Here is a 20522-nt window from a genome sequence, read left to right on the forward strand (position 1 = left end):
GGGACTTTTATTTTGAAAGGTACCTACCATATTTACGTTAAAGTATTGCGACAAAATATTTGTAGACAGCACATTGCAGTGTGGTTTAAAATGACCACAGCACTAATAAAGTCATAAAGTCTATGCTGATCTTCACTCATTCATCTTTGCATATATGTAAGTTCTTCAAATCTGGGTAAATGTCAAACGCATCTGAATCATATTTCACCACAAAGTGAATGAATGGATAAAAACATTCTTCTAACTACTGTTTTGCAAAAATATTTCTATATTAGTTAAATTCAAGTATTTATAAATTATAGTAGCATTTGTTTTAGTGCCTTTATGCAGAAGTATAATCACCAAACACCATTGAGATAACGCAACACGCAAAGAGAGAGAGAGAGACCTTTTAATTTGTGGGACTTTTATTTTGAAAGGTTCCTACCATATTTACGTTAAAGTATTGCGACAAAATATTTGTAGACAGCACATTGCAGTGTGGTTTAAAATGACCACAGCACTAATAAAGTATCTTAGTATATTAACCAAACCTATTCGAGGTAAGAAAGAATATATTACAGTCGTGTCAAAAGTGTCAAATCACAATTTGTTTCTGTTGTTGGCTTTGCGTTGGCTAAATTTAGTCAGTCTAGTCTGGCTGTTTTATACAAAATTATACATATATATTAGAATTTTTTCACCCTCATGTTGTTCCAAAAGTGTATGACTTACTTTCTTTAGATGTCAGGCAGATTTTTAGATGCTGGCAGCCTCGGCTCACAGTTAACTTTCAGTGTATATTTAAATTAAATGGTGACTTTCATTCTGTCCAACATCTAATTTTCTGCTTCACAGAAGAAATAAAGTCATGCGGTGATAAAGTGATGTTTATGTTTTGCACATTTTTAATAATAATGGCAAGCAATGATGGTCCACACTATTTTCTAGAGGCTCAGTTGAGCCATGGTCAAAGCACACAAACAGCACTTGTGTGGGCTCTCCAGAGGAACCTGTCAGAGCTTCGGCAGCACATGTCTGGGGGAGAAAAGCTGGAGGAAGCCCGACAACTTCTGGAGGATGTCAGAAGAGACATCACATGGATCTGCAGTGATACGGATGACCTAACCTGGAGCTTTGTCCAGGAATGTCTTCTCTTATTGCTCTGCCTGGCACGTCACCTCAACCGCCTCCTGGAAGCCTTTCACCAGAATCCTACTGCACCAAATCCTGCGACCCCTGAAGCAGCTCCACCGCTTCCTCCAGAGTTCTCAGTGTGGCCCAACAAAAGACACTGGGCACTGTGCTGCAGTTTGTGGTCACACTGGGTCTCTGCCCATATTTAGCCCCTGGTGTAGGGGTGGCCCTGGGGCTGCGGTCAGCTTTTGGGGCAGCAGTGGAGGGGGCAGTCCAGCAGGATGTGGCCCCTGCGGGGGAACGGCGTCTACTTATCACCACTAATGTCCTGCTGGAGGTGTCTGCACTGTCATCCCTAGCAACACCTGTGTTTACTCGCCATTTGGGTGACATCATGGCAGCTCTGTGTCAGTTAACATATCGACCCCAGCGCCCTGAAGGAGATGGTACAAAGAGCAATAAGGTAAAAATACACTAATATTTCATCCTTTTTTGACTACATTGTACTAGTGGTGTCCTATAGTCTCACTTTAGGTCTGGGGTTTCTAAAGCCATGGAAAACCAGGGAAATTTAAAATTGTTCCAAACCCGGAACATTCATGAAGAAAAATTTAACTAAATATTATTTTTAATAGTTTTACATATCTCTGAATTAGAAATATATATCAATGAACAACTTATAAAACTTAAAAGAAAGTTAGAAATGTTGACTTGGCAAGTAACTGAAATAAAATAATTTATGTTAAAGTACAAAAATGACTAAAACAGAAAAATAAATATAGAAATAGTAAAGCTAAATAGAAAAAATAATATAGTAAAAATAGTAAAAAAATATTAAAAAAAAAATAAAAATGACAAAAGCACATACCAAACTTAAACTAAACAAAGAATAAAATTAAACTAAAACTATTGCAAATCTTTTTGTTAATCTTTTTGTTAAATAGTACTGATGCAGTAATTCATGCAAAAGGAGCCCCTACCAAGTATTGAGTACATGTACAGTAAATGAACATACTTTCCAGAAGGCCAACAATTCACTAAAAATGTTTTTTTTATTGGTCTTATGAAGTATTCTAATTTGTTGAGATAGTGAATTGGTGGGTTTTTGTTAAATGTGAGCCAAAATCATCACAATTAAAAGAACCAAAGACTTAAACTACTTCAGTCTGTGTGCACTGAATTTATTTAATACACGAGTTTCACAATTTGAGTTGAATTACTGAAATAAATGAACTTTTCCACGACATTCTAATTTATTGAGATGCACCTGTAGTTTAAGTTGAAGTACTAATTACCGAAAGTAAAACTGAAATAAAAATAAATTTAGGCTAAAAAATGCTAATAAGAACACAAAAAAATGAATGAAACTTAAACTAAAATGGTAATAAAAACTGAAAACATAAAAATTAAATCTAATTCAAAATATAAATAAATACTATAATAGTATATAAATATTACTAAAATAAAACTGTTATGAAAAATTTTATATAAAAATTATAAAAATATATTTTCTTCTACAATAAGAATGATAGGAAAACTCATTGATATGATATGAAAATTCAAAAAGTAGGTTTGCAAGTCCTGTAGGTCATTCTTTCATGTTTCATGTTGCCCAAAGCTAAATGTTTAACAATTTCTGCCTTTCTCATCTACCACAGGGGTTGACGGTAGAGGAGCACAAGTCCTGCAAAGAAGCACTCAACAATCTTCTTGGGAAAGTGTATCAGCCAATCGTCATCAAAGAACTGCTTGTTTTACAAGGGGGTCCTAAACAGGTGTTTCTGAATTATTTTCTGATGTGTTAGTGTTTGACTCCAAAGAGGCTTGTCATGTGTAATCTGTGATTTGCTGTAGGCATCATCAGGTTCCAGAGGTGGATGTGCTGGTGGGGTAGGCAAAGTTCTAACCCAAGCTCCCCCGTGGCTGAGGCGACTGTGTGGACAGTTGCTGTCTGATAGGTTAATGCATCCACAAGGTGTCCAGGCAGTGGTGAGGGCCATCCTAGAGGGGACCGGAGGTAAGGCTGAATTCAGCGAAGAGGTCAGATGGCTTCAGACAAACATGTGAATTTGGCATTTCAACATCTGAAAAGGTGTTTGAGGGAATGGAATCAAGTTTACAAAACTATCAGATGCAACCTTTATTTATTTTTTATTTTTTGCAAAGTTTGAGTAAATATTGTCTACAATAATTTGCTATTTATTTATTTGCTATTATTAATTTAAATGATTAATAATAGTATTATACCAGCCATTTATTTTGTTATTATTCATTCAGTAATGCAACCCTAAACTAGTATAATTACTAAAAATGTTTTTAAAATGTTAAATATTTAAAATGTCTATAAATGCATAATAATTTATGACTATATCATTGGTAACCTATTTGTCCTTTATGCCTTAGGCATGATTCTAAATACATTTACAAATACACCTATGTTCCTGCTCTCAGTTTTTTGTTGTACACAAATTTTAATAAAATGCAATATCCTGGAACTGTGTCCTGTCTCCTACAACATTTACCCCCCTAGGTAGATGCCTGGGTTAGAATGGATAGAGCTAAAAATAGGACTGCTGAACTAAAAATAGGAGACATATCAGTGAGTGCTGGGCAAGTGTGTTTTGCATATTCTGTAAACAGCACAGTGTCAGCAGGTTCAGCCAAGTTATGGAATCATATTTTTTTGAATCGTTGTGGAAAACATGTATTGTCATCCAGTACATAACTAGAAATTCCCAATGTGTTTCCAGTGGGTTTATCATGCCATTCTTTCAGTCATGTTTATCTGTGTTTCACATTTCTGACCAGCAGGTGGCGACTCTGACTGGAGGAAATGTGATGCTGTGGCCAAGATCCTTGCCGCCTGTCCTCAGCAGTCCCTCTCTGCTGAGAGTTATTACAGTCAAGTGTGTCCACAGGTAAAGTAATGTTCTCTTATTTCAGTCAAAAGTGAGAGATTATTGGCATTATGGTGATTCAGATATTTTATTTGGTTTGCAAACGATAGTAATAGTCATATAATAAAAAAAAAAACAGTGTATTGTCATCTGTTTCCTAAAAACCTATACAGAATGTCTACAATGGACTCTAATCATGAGATGTAATGTCACTGGATTTAGGTTCTGGAGCTTCTGCATTTCAAAGATAAGCTGACTGCACAGCGCTCATTTTGGTCAAAGATCGGCCTGAGTTTGCACAGCGATTCCTGCTCTTTCCTCTTCTCTCCCCCCTTCATCGCTGTGCAGAGGGAACCGGTTAGTATGTATGTTAGGAGACTAGTTTAGCATTTTATTGTGGCTGATTCATATAGGTTGTTATGCTCTGACTGAGCGATGAAGCTGCATCAAGTTGCTAATGTTTGCCTCAATACACAGACCTAAAATCATTTTTGGATGCAAAGCTCTTTTGAGTATTATAAAATTAACTGATAAGCTTTTGCAGGAGATGACCTATCCCAGGATGCAGTGGAGGAGTGGGAGCTGACTCGCTGTATTGAGGATGTATATAAAGTAAGCAAAGCATTCTGTATTGTTTAAGCACCATATCATCAATTATATACACACATATATATATAAAACTACGAAACTGCAATATCATCATTTACATTAGAGCTTTATTTCAATCTGGTCAGATTTGTGTGGTGGGTAACAATCCATCAGAAGTGCTGCTGAAAGCTCTAGCAGATGTTATCCCAACACTGTTCAGTGTCTTTTGCTTCACCAAACAAAATGTCTCTCATTTACGGTCAGTGTGCATTCTGAATATGGCACAATTTTTCTGAAGTATTTATTTGTGTTTGAACTAAAAGTGATTGTTCCCTACAGCACACCCTGTCAGGAGATCCTGATATGGTTCCTGTCTCACTCAGAGCACTCAGTAGCTCTTTCTTCACTGCTGAAACGTCTGTGTGGACTGCTGGGAGAAGTGAGTGGAGTCAGACATGGCTTTCAGTTCTCACCTGGCAGTGAAGGAGGGGCCAGACTTACAGTCAGAGAGCCTATCAGGTATTATTAACTGAGAACCTACAAAAGTTATGTACTGTTTTGTGGAAAATTGTAATATATAAGTCAGGTGAATATACCAGCCATTTTAAGCTTATTGTTCGATGGCTTAATTGGCCAAACCGATTAGCTAGATCAGTGCTTCTCAAGCCTGTCCTGGGGACCCCCAACCAATGCATATTTTGATTTAAGACACCTGATTCAACTCATCAGCTCATTAGTAGAGTCTGCAAGACTTGAAGTAGGTGTGGCCTATTAGGGAGACATACAAAATGTGCCGTGGTTGGGGGTCCCCAGGACAGGTTGAGAAGCACTGAGCTAGATGACCCTTTTGTCAACTCCAAAATAAACAGAGAGCTTTAAAATTAACAATACATGTTTTTAAATGATGAATCTAAAATTGATATTGTGTAAAATACTGATTTTCAGTAACTTTGTGTGCATATCATTTGCTTTCATTAAATTAAGCATGAATTATATCACTATAATGTCAACTATCATCTACCCTGAATTAACGTTTCCATAGTTTAGGGTTAGTAAGATTTATTTTTATTTTTTTTATTATTATTTAATACTTTGATTCAACAATACATTTATGCATTAAATTGATTAAAATTATGAAAGTAAAGACATGTATAATGTTACAAAAGATTTCTATTTCATTCTATTCTTTTGAACTTTCTACTAAAAAATATCAAGCATCACAATTTTTTGCATTCTTAATAATAAGAAATGTTTATTTTCCTCCCATACTTTGTTTTGCGGTTTTCGTAGATCAACAACACTAAACAAAAAACTCAGACAAAATGAACAATGAAGATGAGAGTAATTGCTAATGAATAATTTAACCTTGCCATCACAGGAATAAATTATATTTTAAAATATATAAATTATATAAATATAAATATATAAAAAAAGGATTAATTATATAATAATTCACAATATTGCTGTTTTTAGCTGTTTTTTTTTTTTTTTGATGAAATAAATGCAGCCTTGCTGGGCATAAGAAAGCTTTGAATGGTAGTGTATGTAGCTAGTCATTATCAAATCATTACCTGTCTCTCTTTCTGTGTGTTTTGGCAGTGATGAAGGTGACGCCTTGTATGAGAAGGTCTCGGGTGAGCAGTGGAGAGTGCAGTGTCTGGTCCAGTTATTGGGAGAGATGAAGGACAGTGACCTGCCTGGAGAGTTTTTCCTACTGCTGCTGCAGGTGCTGACCTCTGCCAGTCTGTTTTCCAGTGTAGCTCAAACTATAACACATAAGATACATGAAGGTCCTAAAGATGTTTTTATGACTCTAAAGCAAAAATCGAGGCCTCAAGAATGCTGCAAAATGTAGAGATTTAAAAGAACTTTTCGACATAAGTATTATCTTCTGCTTGACCTAAAGACTTGAGCTGCGTCCCAAATGACGCACTATACACTACGCACTCATACACTATGTACTTATGCACTATGTACTCAACCATATATAATATGAATTATGCAAGGTTATTTTGTCATTCATAATCGGAGTCTGATAGCCCCTCCCCCTTCGGTACGTAATTAAAGCTGCAACAATTGAGTGCATGAAGTGTCCAACATTCCACACTTAATTTTTTCGGTTATTTAAGTGCATCATCCGGGTATTTAAAGTGCACTTTTTCTTTTTGGAAATTGTTTTTTATTATTATTTATACTACAAAACGTCATAGAATAGTGCATAAGTATGCGATTTGGGATGCACCTTTGGAATATTCCTTCCCAGAATTCTCTAGATAAGTAGTTTTTTGCGGATGCTGTGAAAGTGGTTTGAATTTCAAAGCGGATGCTGAGGTCACCAGATTTTTTTTTTAGCATGCTACACTTTAGGTGGTGAAGCCTCGTTGAACATCTGATATGTCTGTTTCGTGCTGTTTTCAGGATTTAACTGCTGTGGCTGCTGAGCGGGAAGAGGTTGAGCAGGAAGTGGACACCTCATCTATGACGCTGCTGGAGTTAGAGCAGCACCTGCTGGGGCATGTGAGTGGACATGGACAGAGACTGGCTCTGCTGCAGGTGTTGGCCATCATGTGTGAGGGTCTTCCATACACACAGCTGCTCCGCAAGCCCACTCAGGTGTGATATAGAAGAACTCATGCATACAAGGTTATTTAAACATGAAATAGTTTTCTCTCTTCTCTTCCTTCAAAATCTTTTAAGCTGTTTGAGGTTTTAATAGCGAAACATGGGCCGTCTAAAAATAGAGCACATCATCTCCTGGCCAGATGTGTTCCATTTAACGTGCAACAAAGAATATCTTCTCTCTGACTGTTATTTAGGGCACGTGTATGAGTCTCTCTTGGCACAGTTGTGCTATATCATCAGCTGTGCTACTTTATGTAGTGATACTAGTGTCAGAGAAGGTATGACATTTATATGCCAGCAATACATTTTTCTTTCTGCATACAGGTGGTGGGATTCATAGTGTCCATGCTTCAGAGGGCATGTGTTAGTCTGAAACGTGGCACTGACAGCCCAGTGGAGAGTCAGACACTCAGTATGGGAATGGGGCTTGTGGCCACTCTACTTTCTGGAGCTGCTGAGGTAGTGTATTATTATTATACATTTTGTCCTTTGCTCACTCTATTGTGAGAATTTTCTTCGCAAAAAGCTGTTTGCCTCATTTTTGGATAGCTGACATCTTGCAGTTTAATCCAGCAATTTAGTCTGGCAGTGTAGCACGCTACAGGTCATCAAAAACATTTTTAACAAAAAGGTTCTGTTTTGTATGATTATTACATATGGCATTAGATTTTAATGTCTTTGGATTACATTAATTTGATTCTTAGCAATATTGATATGTAATTATTTATTTATTAATCATCATATTATGTAATTAATGATTTAAATTTTTTTATCAATTGACAGTCTTAATGTATATACAAATTTTTATCTAAAATCTTGATGTTGAAAAAAATAGTTTATGGACATTTTATTTATCAACTGCCAATTTGTACCTGTGTATATCTTCTTTCAGCTCACTGCAGATGATTATTCATCAATGGATGAACTTCTGCCCCACCTTGAGCAGATTTCCCAGAAGCACCCAGAGCCAGTCATCCAGGAACTGGCATCCGATCTGAGGGCCACTATTGCCACACATGGGGCTTATCGCCCTAAACCTGTCCCTAAAACAGCCACCCAGCACAGTACTGCCCACAGTCCTGCTCAACCTGCAGTTCACAGTTCAAAAACTCCCCCAGCTAGTACACCCTCATCTAGAGGTCTTTCCAGACCCCAGGTCTCCTCACCACCAATCTCCCATCCCAAACATACAACAGAATCTGGTGTAACACTCGAAGTTAAAGACTTTCAGACAGCTGGAGGAATACCCGATTGTGGAAATTCTGAGCCCTCATCTAGTAAAGCTTTCTCTGAGTGGCTGCTGGAGGCCTGTGACCCGGACGTCCCCTCTCGAGCCGTAGCTCTGCGTTCACTCACCCGCTCTGTTAGAGATAGAGACAAGGAGGCATTGCAGAACAAGGACAAACTACTTACAGTAAGTGAGAAATATATGAATGTGTGTGTGTGTGTGTAATGGAGAGTCGTTCCATCAGATAAAACTGGCCTTGCAAAAATGTTTTGAAATTACATTTTCCATTATGTACGATATGAAAGTTAAGGAGTGGTCACATTTACTATTGCTAAGCAAAAATTCACAGACTTCACAAAATTCACATTTTGCTAATGTGACCACACATTTCTATAAATACATAATATTTCCAGGGAACACATAAATATATACTGTGGATAATTAGAAAAGCATCTGGAAAATGCATTGTAAATATAAATACAATAAATTCTAAAATGTTACCATTAGTTTTATACATTATTATTATTAAAGGTGAAATATTCTACATTTTTTCTAAATTTTGTAAAATATTGGAATGTTTTTATATAATTGTTATTGTTATATTATTATTTATTTTTGGTATTTTATTCCTGTGTACCATTTCCGTTTCATCTATCTAGGTTATAAAAATATTTCCTCCTCCTGTTTTTTTTTTGTTGATCATTTTGATTTCTAGAGTTGTGCTTTTATGGAAATGATCAAAGTATCTGATAAACACTTATTCTCCCAGTATGCATTATTCTCTCTGATGCTAGAAGCCAGGTGTCACGTGCACATCTCTCCTGGGGTTTCTTAGACTCTTCTTCCCAGGGTGACACTGTTTATATGGGCCAGTGATTTTCAGTGTTCCTCTTTCTCCTGTGTGCTGTTGTTGAGGGTGGGTGAGGGTCTAGACCATGATTTATAAATGAGATGGGATGTTTGGTGTATAAAACCTCTTGCTTAAGGGCGCCTGAAGACTCTCATGGGATCTAGTTATGATGAGTGACTTTCAGCAGTGTCTCATCTAATATTCTCTGTAATAAAAGCCTCTTCTTTGTCCATCGCTTCATAAATACAACTTATTCACACATAATCATGGACACAGAGCGTCACACTAACAGTGACAACACCCAGTAATCCAGTAACATGGTGTAGCTCAGCGAAGTCAATATTTTCACATTTTTCTCCCCTTTCGATTCATTCAGTATGTTTTAAATATTTATTTTTTGTCAGTGTCTGTTTTTTGTCTTTTTTGATTGAGGTATTAACACATAAATACCGTATGTTATCTGTTGCATTCATTTTTGGTTATTCTTTAATTCTTCTCAAAGTCACCCCACTTCACCTCACTTGAACTCATTTAAATCTCTTAAAACCGCAGGCTATAGACATGTTTTAATTTGCATTACTGTAAACGTGCTGAGAACTGAGCTAATGGTTCCTTGAAAAACTGTCAGCGATAATTAGACTTAGGAATGAATTAACTCTGCCCTAATTCTTTGCTTAGCTTTCAGTGAATTATTTCGATGTGTTGCAGCTCTTTCTGGAAAACCTGGAACACGAAGACTCCTTTGTGTATCTGTCTGCCATTCAAGGTAATTCATTCATTAGTTTAAGAAAGAAATCAACCTAACTCCTTAGAAATACAACAAAATATTACAGTCACACCTGCATTTGCCTAGTTTTTTTTACATGACTATTGATGGTTTTTGAAATTAATATCAAATTTAGATTTATTTGTAGTTGTGATGGTATATAATAGAACAGCTTGGTTTTGACTGGTTGAATGACTTGTAAATGGATTTAAAAGAGAACAGACATTACATTGACCTGATTTACTTTCCCAGCAGAACTCACTGTCAGCTTTACCTTGGCACATTACAATATGTGTTCAGTATTCTTAAAGAATACGGACATTCAGTTAAACCTTTTTTTTGTTAAATGACCAGACTTTTGCTTTGCCATAATTAATATACAAAGCATCTGTTCCCTGAGCTCATCAAAGTAGTCATTATATTAGTTCTTGTGATGGTTTTAGTTGAGTCTGAATAGAATTTAATATATACTAAATCACTAATAATTATTTAATTCTTTGTTTTATATATACTACAATTTAAAGTTTTTTGGGGGGTCAGTATAAGATTTAAAAAAATTTTTTGCATAGACACATTTAATCGATAAAAGTAAAAAAAAAATTTACATTGTTACAAAGCATTATATTTAAAATAAATGAATCCGGAAAAAAATATTAAGCAGCACAACTGTTTTCAAAGTTGATAACAAGGATCATGTGACAACTGGAGTAATGGCTGCTGAATTTAGTTTTTCCATCACAGGAATAAATTACATAAAAAAAAAACATAAAAATAGAAAACAGTTATTTTAAATTGTAATAATATTTCATAATACTGCTGTTTTTGCTGTAATTGTGATCAGATAAATGCAGCCTTGGTGAACGTAAGAGAATTCTTTTAAAAATATAAAACATTCTTCATGACCCCAGACATTAGAACAGTAGTGTATATTGATCAGCAATTCTGGAAGATTTTCTTTGTATATGTGTTTTTCTCAGAAATTACTGGATCAATCTCTGGTTATTTTAGGAATAGCTTTCGGATTTACAAGAACGTTGTTTCTGGGCCAGCAAACAGATTTAGAGTGATCTATTTTGGGTTGATTAGCTAAACCAGCTCTGTTTGCAACCAATATGATCTCACCTCTTGTCCATAAATAGTCATACAGGACCATCTCGACCCTTTTTAGCCCTATTAAGGAATAAGATTTTAATGCTCTGTGCTAGTTTTTATTCATCCAGTCTTAAAGAGGGTCTGTCAGACGTTCAGTCTTTTTTCAAAGCTGTTGATTCTTTTTCTGTTTCAGGGTTGGCAGTGTTGGCTGACTCTTTTCCTGAGCAGATTCTGCAGAGACTGCTGGGAGAGTATCAGACCGGGGCGACTGTCGGTTCCCCCAAAAGGGAGCGCTCCCTAGAGACACGCCTCAAAGTGGGCGAGGTTTTAATGAGAGCCAGCAGGGCCATGGGTGAGCACAGTCACTGTCTGTAGTCTTTCTTTTTTTATATTTCTTTCTTTCTGTATTTCTTTCAAATAATCGTGCTCCATTTCAGGACCTGTTTGTCAGATCTGGGCAGTGGCGTATCCCCAGCACAAGCGTGCGGTTATTTCTTGTGTCTCGAGATCATTCAGTCTGGGTGTGAGACATGTCGTCTTGGCCCGGCTCCTTAACACTAACAGACCGAGCTCTGAAAAAGCCCACCAGCTGCTACAGTCCGCTGAAACCGCACAATGAGTCTCACTGCTCTCTGTCACATTCATAGCGCCTTCACACACAGCAGGGGGCATCACACACTTCAACCGCACACTTGAGCCCAATTTACATTTTCAACCCATGAGTATTATCTAATGGGACACGGATTTCAATCCCAAAATCCTTGATTTTGTAATAACTAAATAGCTAACCACAACAGGCTGTTTCATAATGTGCACATCCAGTCCGTAATTTAAAAAATCCTTTTCCTGAATAAGTGTACCTCTGGTTTCTAATTAAACGTGTCGCCTAATAAGGGGCTTGGACAGATGGCCACAGTTAACAAGAAGCACAGGATCAAAGAAGTGTGTTACACTTTTTCTTGCCCCTTTCTTCTTCCTCCCCTCAGACACACTTTTTTTTCCTGTAGATCTAGTCCACAATAGCCATTAAAGCTCTTTTGATCTGTTTAGAGGATTGGTCAGCTGAAGAAGTGGGCATTCATGTCTGAATAGGTCCTGGCACATGGGCTCTAGAAGGTTTTATAGAGTTTGAATGATATCTCAAACAGAGCCAGAAAAATCAGCAGTGCTTAGTCTAGTCCACAATAGCCATTAAAGCTCTTTTGATCTGTTTAGAGGATTGGTCAGCTGAAGAAGTGGGCATTCATGTCTAAATAGGTCCTGGCACATGGGCTCTAGAAGGTTTTATAGAGTTTGAATGATATCTCAAACAGAGCCAGAAAAATCAGCGGTGCTTAGCAAGACCCTCTGGACCCACCTGCCAGCCAGTTTAATTGCTTTTGTCTTGTTTTATCCTTATTAATTTCCTATAAAGATTGCCAACTTTTCTTACACTAATACCTGTTAGTGTGAGGAGGAGATTTTTATTGGAGTCGATTTCATATAAGCCAAAAAATCCCAGTTTAGTGACTTTGCTCATGCTGTAGGAACGTGCTTTGGACTTTCTCAGACTTTCACACTGAGATGGAGAGATTGGACGAAGAGTGGCGACTTCAGCTTTGTGTTTGATGTGTGTTCAGACTGGAGCTCTCATCCAGTCCACTGTATATGTGGTATTCGAAAGGATTAGTTTATTTTTTATAATTTAAAGATTTTGTTTGTCTTTAAATATGTATAAATATCTGTACAAATAAAAAAAATCTTGTTGTTTATCTTTTAGGTTACTTAGGTTTTAGCTTACTCCACACTATGGCCGCCCTCTGATTGGTGTGTGTGCCTGAGTGGCACACGAGATGAGGATAGTAGTGTGCGTGCCAGCAGCTTCTCTAATTTGGGTGAACTCTGTCAATGTCTCAACTTTTCCCTCGGACCACTGGCACAAGAGGTAGTACCACTCTAGTATTCAAAAAGTCAAGACAACCTGTCAAGCTGATGAAAAGCTGATTCTGTATGTCGTTTAGTCTGTAATTAGTTCTTTTAAAACAAATTCCCAAGGCTGCTTCTAGTCTGATGTCATCGTTCTCTTTACTCTGCACAGCTGTGTGTGTGTGTACATGTACATCTCTCTACACAAGATTACCACGTCTAGTGCTGAGATCAGGATTTCTGCTAGCGCAGCTGGGTGATAGATGGATGAACCTGAGCTGTGGCAATTTCACTGATTTGATCAATTTCTTGACTACAAATCTTAATGTAGCAATTAATTATGTATGTTTAAATGTAAAATAGCACTGTAAATGAAAATGTTCCGTTTTTAGAATCTTGACCATTCAAAATTATCACAAAATATATTTTTTTAGAATTTTATCTTTAGAATTTCCAATTTAAAACTGAAAACGATGCTAATATTTGCATACTGAATTATGTTTGGTTTTCTTTCTTGAACTAATTTGCATTCTTTTTTTTTTAAATAGTGACTTAACTATTTATAGCTGCCTGTAAAAGTGGCACAGAACATGTTTATTATCCGTTGTGTGTTGATTCTCATACACAGCCAACAGAAAACCGTAAGAAAAATAATGCTTTTCGTTCATTTTTAAAATCCCAAGATTGGTCTTTTACTCTGTCTATTTTCAGTGGCTGATGCAAACGTGTTTGTACAGCATTTGTACAATTCACAACACGAATGACTCTTGTGAGCTAGTTAATTCGTTGAATAGTTATTTTTTCATATGTAAGTGAAATGGACATTAATAAATGAAATATACCCAAATAGATCAGAATTTAATCAAATCGATTTGAGAGCTTGTGAATCAGAATCAAATCAATCTGTATATGGATACCCAGCCCTAAAGTACCATGCAACTATTTTTTTATTCAGCAAATCCTAAAAGCTTACCTGAGACTTTAGCATTATGCTTTTGCTGCCATGCAAGCATTGATATTTCCTTTAGGAAATGCAGATCTAGTATTCTTTGATACTTGTGTGATATGTGAAATGTGTGACTGCTTTGCACAGTTGGGAAGCAGTTTGTTAATTTTTTTCAGTGCTTGTACATACGGTCGTTGAGAAAATCTACTGTAAGTGGCTGAGCTGCAGCAGTGGTCTGAATAAACATGAATAAGCATCTCTGTCAGTGTGACTAACTGGGCTGCTTATTTATGAAAGAGCCCATCTGCAACAGGCTGTTCTCCACCGCCTTGTCTGCAAACCTGTGTGCGTGTGTTTAGACATCAATCGACCCGCTGCATTGACATTAAGATCAACTAGTGCAGCATTGCAGATCTTTATGGCCTGTGTATGTCCTTTGTATTTGACCTCTGTTTGTGTGCTGGTTCCTGCAGCTGAGCACATGTCTCACCGCCCTGATAAAGATGGACAAAGAAGCAGAGGTTCGAAGAGCTGCGGTTCACGTCATTGCTCTGGTTCTTAGGGGCCTTAGTGATAAAACCACTCAGGTGAGTATATTTGTGATCAGTTAATCATGAAACTTGTTATTGTGTAGTTGCTGGCGTTAAAGGAATATATTTGGTAAAGCACTTGCATAAATTGTTTTAAGTAAAATGAATTAGTATTTTTATTCAATCTGAAAAGTAAAATAATATAAATTGTTCTTTTGGGTGGGACTTCTTTGATTAATATTGAGTAGTTCAAAAGATAAATGTAACAAATATTTACTGTGACTTTTGGTCAATTTAATGCATCCTTGCTGAATAAAAATATGTATTTATTTATTTCATTTAATTTCATTTTATGTAATCTTACTGAGCCCAACCCTTTTAAACATTTATTTGGGTTCTGTACAATTGCTTTATTGATTTCCTTTTTTACAACGGTTAAATTTAAAAAAAAATGTTTTATGGTAGTCAACAACGTGCCACAAATACCATTTACAGCATGGTTTTAACATTTTTTACAATTTCTTTAAAGGCGTGAAACCCCATCTCTGAGTTCAAATTATTAATGTGCAAAGATATCTGCTTTTTTTTTTTTTTTTTCAGAATAATTCTGAAAAAAGAAAGACATTCTCTGAGTTTACAGAATATGTCTTGTGTGTGAGGTTATGGAGTAGGTTGTTAGGTCTCCCGATCTGGTGTAATCAGATCATCACACGTGTTTTGTGGGAGGAATTCTTCCAGCATCTGGACTGATGAGCAGCAGCTGTAATTGTCTACTCTCTTATTTAGAGGTCACCTGCTGTGTAAGACAACCAGTGCTCTGTCTAATCATCATTATCAGCAGACACCCTTGTTCCCACGGCCCTGATCACTTTCCCAACAATAGCTTTAATTTCAGATAATAGCTCCTGCAGCTTATTTGGTACATGATGAATAAAATTAATACATCTAAACCATAGGATAACCATTTAAAAATATTTAGTTATTTTACATTTTCAGAAGAAAAGGTGGTCATTGCTCATCCAAAAATTGACCCTACTATGTTAGACTGTTGTTGGCAAGACATAGCTGAAAAGTATTGATGTAAATAACATGAACTGAGCAGGATTAGGTAATAAAGTTTAGCTTTTAGAGTTAGAAGTTTGCTTTGAATCCTTTTATAAAATGTTATGTATCACAAGTTTAGAGCTTTACTATTGTTAGAGAAAATGTAAACTAAACCTTATTGAAACCTAATAAATTCAGTAAATTAAATAAGTAAATGATTAAACATAATTACTTATTTATAATATTTACATTTTTAACAAAAATAAAGACCAATAAATAATAGAAATCATAGAAATTAAATTTAAAATAATGTTTTTTTTGTTGTTGTTGTCTGTTTTATCAAATTGTAATTTATACAAAAAAAATTGTTGGGAATAATAACATTCTTCTGTACAAGTATTTCTTTAATTTTGTAGAGATGTTGACACATAAAATGTCAGACTGCTAAATCTTCATCTGCTTTGTGCTTTTACTACTTGACTTTGCAACACTTGGAATTTTTTGGGTTTGTCCACATGAAACGCATCTTAAACTCCCTCTATAAACACACATGAACTGATCCCATGAACTTAGCCGACTGAACTGGCCACTGCTGATGCAAATGACCTTTTATACTTTTGACACCCTGATTTACAGCACCAGTGTCCACCCTAGTAAGTACCCTGACTCTTGAAATATTTGCACATGCACTTTATAGGACAGGGTTTACCAGACAGGCTCAGGCGGTGCTGTCCCTTGCATGCATCTTGGCATTGGCCCGTGTGCAGTCATATCTGTCATCACCGTCTGTTGGGTTTCCCAGGATGCAGCTTCACAAAGGTCCTTCTGGTATGAGGAACAGTTGTTACTCTGTACAGCTGTTGCAGTAAAACATGAGACGGCTTGTTCGATGTCCAGGTAAACCATAAGTCACAATGCCTGGTGTCCTCTTAGTGTGAACATAAAACAGCTGACTGCTCACAAAAGCTCTCTCCTGCTATAAGGTAGAAAGTCAAGAGACCATCTGCCTCAAGAGACATACTGTACTCATTATTTTCTCTTCCTCGTTTGTTCTTTTTCTTACATTGAGTTGTACAGTAAAACAGTACATCTGCTTATTAAGTGTTTTTCTCTCTCCTTTTGCTTTTCAGGTTCTTGGGGATGTTTTATTGGAGCTGTATCGGGCTCTGAAGTGGGTGGTGCGGTCGGACCCAGATGAGGTGGCTGTAATCCACGCTCAACTCGCTCTGGAGGAGCTGAATGATGTCATGAGGAGGTTCATCTTCCCTCAGCAGAAACTTGAGAAAAAGATTGTGGTACTTCCTTGAAAATGCTCCAGGACTAACATAACCTCTTTATAGACAGAGGATTTCCTCATAGATTTCCACCATCCATTACATTTTTACTACTTGTAGTAATTGAAAGATTTATATATTTTCGGGGGGGTTCTTCTAATTTTTCACACCCATATTTTCATTCTCAAACCAAAAAACCTGTCTTAGCATTGATAAACTAGCATTATGGCTTTTGTTATCTGGTACACTGAGGTTAGAGGGCACCAAAAGCTATGTAAAGAGCGCTGCGGTAGCTTGTTTCCACTCTATTCTCCACTGGTGATAAAATGCCTGTTTGCTTTTTATCGAATGTTTGTGGTACATATAAAGATGGCTAGGTCATGACATCATTGTAAGAAGCGACAGGGCAATTAGTCATTCTCCTAAATTTCCCCCCACTGCACAATACTGAAAATTTCCATTCATGTTAACCGTTTCTATGGCTTCCTGACCTCCTGGGTCTGCACCAAAACAGAGCTGGTTAAATACCATGTGAATTGTATGTACCAATTAAAATGTTAGCATTTACACTCAAAATGTTAGTTTGATCATAAGGTGTCTCTGAAATAAAATAAAAAGTTATTATTTTTCCAAAGATGGTCTAATCTGTTTATATTATTCTGTCGTTAACAGTTTTCTTTTTACAGTTTTAAAGTCAGTGTAAGTGTAAGCACATGTCTGAACATCTGGGTTGGTTTGCAGTGCCACAAGTTCCTGTGCTGTAAGGTAATAGAGGTGAACCAACCATTCACCTGCTAAAAGTAGTTCACACTGTACACATAAAGCATTTGTGTGAGTATTATATTTGCTTGTATTAAAGTCAATATGATTGACATTAATACAGATTGATCAGATTGATCTTCGCAAAGGATTGTGCTAAGGATTGTAATGTTAAAGAGGTGGTTCACTGTTTTTTTTCTAGGCTTGATTGTGTTTATGGGTTGCAGTCTAACGTGTTAATGCTTCGTTTTTAAAAAAATGCATTATTTTTCACATAATTTACCTTTATTCCACACCGCTCTGTCCCTTCTCTGAGAAGCGCATGGATCATTTCTGATCATTTCCTGCTTTTATGAAGCCCCTCCCTCAGAAATAGGCGATGGGCTCTGATTGGCTAGCTAGCCCAGAGTGTTGTGATTGGCTAAACCACCTCTAGTGTGCGATTTTGAAACTTGTGAATCCATTAGAATCTTTAGAAGACAGAATCGCGATTCACCCAATAAAGGATGCATTGAGAGGGTGTGTGTGTAGCCAAGAGAAGAGGGTGCCTGCTTAAACAGTCCCAAGTCTTGTTGAAGGCTGGCTGCACTGCAGAGCAGGGGGAAAAGCACAGAGAAGGGACCTTGAAGGATTTCGGGCTACACTGCAGAACGATGCCACTGCAGTACAGCACTGACACAGAGGAATGAGGTCCATCGGTGGATCCCCGACCTCCTCACATCAGGTGAGAACTTAATTCAGAGCTGATATCAGAGGCCTTCATGCCTCAGGAGGAGAGGAAGGCAGAGACACAAAAAGAAGGGGAGGGAAGCAGAGGAGGAGGAGGAGGGTATTGGTGCTGTATTTTTGGATAAGGGATCTCCTGAATTAAGTGTGGCTGGAATAAAGATGTAGTGTGAGCAGGAGGCTGAACAAGGACGGTGCTGTGCTCCACTGTGGTGGAGAGGAGTGGAGCAGATGCCTGGCAGACACACACTCGCACACACTGGCTCATAAAGATGTAGTGTGAGCAGGAGGCTGAACAAGGACGGTGCTGTGTGCTCCACTGTGGTGAAGAGGAGTGGAGCAGACGCCTGGCAGACACACACTCGCACACACTGGCTGAGAGAGAAAGAGAGAGAGCCCACCGTCACATCTGCGGGGCTGGGAAGGTAAGAGACGTTTAATTCAACTTGAGTTTCATCTTGTGTCTGTGTTTATTGTGGGAGTGGATTGAAATATGAAAGCTTGCAGCTTGAGAGCTCTGTCATATGTTCATTGTGTGGTTGTATGTGTGTGTGATACTAAAATTGAGAGAGAGTCAAAGAGTGGAGTTTTAGGTTGGGTGGCTGTGTTTTCACACAGATAGGTTACTGTAAGCTTGTGTTTGTACAGGGTACTAAAAAAATCACTGCTGCACTAAATAACTTAAAAATAAATGGTTATGGATAGCTTTTAGAATTGAACTTGAGAGAATCAGTGAATGTTTGAGATTTTTAAGGTCCTCATATGTGTGTTTTTAGTAATTGCAGTCTTAGTCCTAGTGGAATAAGGCCCATGGTTTGCTGGCACCCTTGTTAGTGCCTTGAGGCTGAGTAAATAAGTGGGCAGCAGGACGGGGTAAAACAGGAAAGCTTCATAATTTGTGTTTTAAGAGTTGTTGCCCAATTAAGGAAAATTATGTCTGTTTAGTTTCCATGTCATCATATAGTAGATTGACAACACAAGGGTCTGGTGAGAGTTTTGAAAAATGCTTCTGGGTTTGTTCACTTTGCCTGGGACCAGAATAATGAGCAAATGTTCACAGAATTTATAATAGACTTGTTAATGATTACATGCAAGTCCAATGTGTTTTTGTGGAAATCTGATGTGTTTTATAAAGTTTATTTAACAGGATAAAAATGATTGTATATATTATCCTATAGCAACTTCAATATTGTTAAATCAGTTTTATATAACTGAATGTGAACATTAAATTATTAAAACACAAGGAATACATGATTCTGGGTGCTTTGGATATTGGATGTGAGAGGCTGAAATCTCTGTAGGTGCCCCCTAGTGTTTTGTTTTCTTTTTTATATTTCTACATTTTCTCTAAAGTTCTTCTCATTTTATTGAAATTATTGAAAAATCTTGTTTAAAATGTGTCAAATTCTTAGAAGTGTAATCTTTGTTGGTTGACTTTTTTGTCACATGACAGCTTTCCTTCATGTTGGTTATGCACCACATTAACTTTGATTTGGCATTTAAATATTTGGCATATGGCATATATAAAATAAAGTATTTTTTAAAATATTTTTGAATGTCACTTCTTATTTTTGTATTTATTTTATTTTATTTCTTAGAATCTCCATTAAGTTACACTACCTAGACAATTTTGACTTAAAAAAATATATATAAACATTTAATTCAGAAACTGAAGCCATGTTTGTCATAGAAGAAATGTATTCAAGTCATTTTTATATTGTTAAATGAATTACATTTTTTATGTATTTTTAAATAACTTAATAGATCCAGGGCAGAAATTAATTAATTCAATAAATAAATAAAAAAACATCACATCATTGACCCATTAACAATTTTAAGTCTTCTTGTTAAGGAGCTATAACACCAATCACATCATGACATGACTGTGGAGAATGCGGTTTAAAAAGTTTAAATGTTGTATATTCTGTATCTGACAGTCTCATTTGATCATTATTTCAGTTGATCATTATAATTATAATGTACATTAGTACATTGTACTGGCACATACTCAATTTACCCAAACACATCATGCTCTCCCTTCCAGCCATTCATCTCACTTCCTCTCACCTGCTGCCCTCCCTCTTTGGTCCTGGTGATTCCCAGCCCCCCTTCATTCCTCTCCCACCTCCTCCCTTTGTCAGTGTCCTGCATCCAAAAGTCCTCATTCTGTCTGGTCCAC

At 36.9% G+C, this 20522-nt stretch overlaps 1 protein-coding gene across 1 annotated transcript; it reads left to right on the top strand.

Moving 5' to 3' along the window:
- Nucleotides 1-424: 424 nt before the first annotated feature.
- On the top strand, nt 425-17480 carry LOC107583798 (transport and Golgi organization protein 6 homolog). Its single transcript, XM_016270126.1, is given in 20 exon segments — nt 425-542; nt 931-1242; nt 1245-1579; nt 2775-2891; nt 2971-3133; nt 3925-4034; nt 4236-4275; nt 4278-4370; nt 4558-4625; nt 4748-4860; nt 4941-5120; nt 6201-6327; nt 7020-7214; nt 7548-7682; nt 8116-8637; nt 10010-10067; nt 11353-11526; nt 12935-13083; nt 14484-14597; nt 16715-17480. Coding segments are annotated over 20 exon segments (3234 nt in total). The 5' UTR covers nt 425-490; the 3' UTR covers nt 16892-17480.
- Nucleotides 17481-20522: the final 3042 nt, after the last annotated feature.

The sequence above is a fragment of the Sinocyclocheilus grahami genome, unplaced genomic scaffold, assembly GCF_001515645.1.
Source record: "Sinocyclocheilus grahami isolate Dianchi unplaced genomic scaffold, SAMN03320097.WGS_v1.1 scaffold55.1, whole genome shotgun sequence".
NCBI lineage: Eukaryota > Metazoa > Chordata > Actinopteri > Cypriniformes > Cyprinidae > Sinocyclocheilus > Sinocyclocheilus grahami.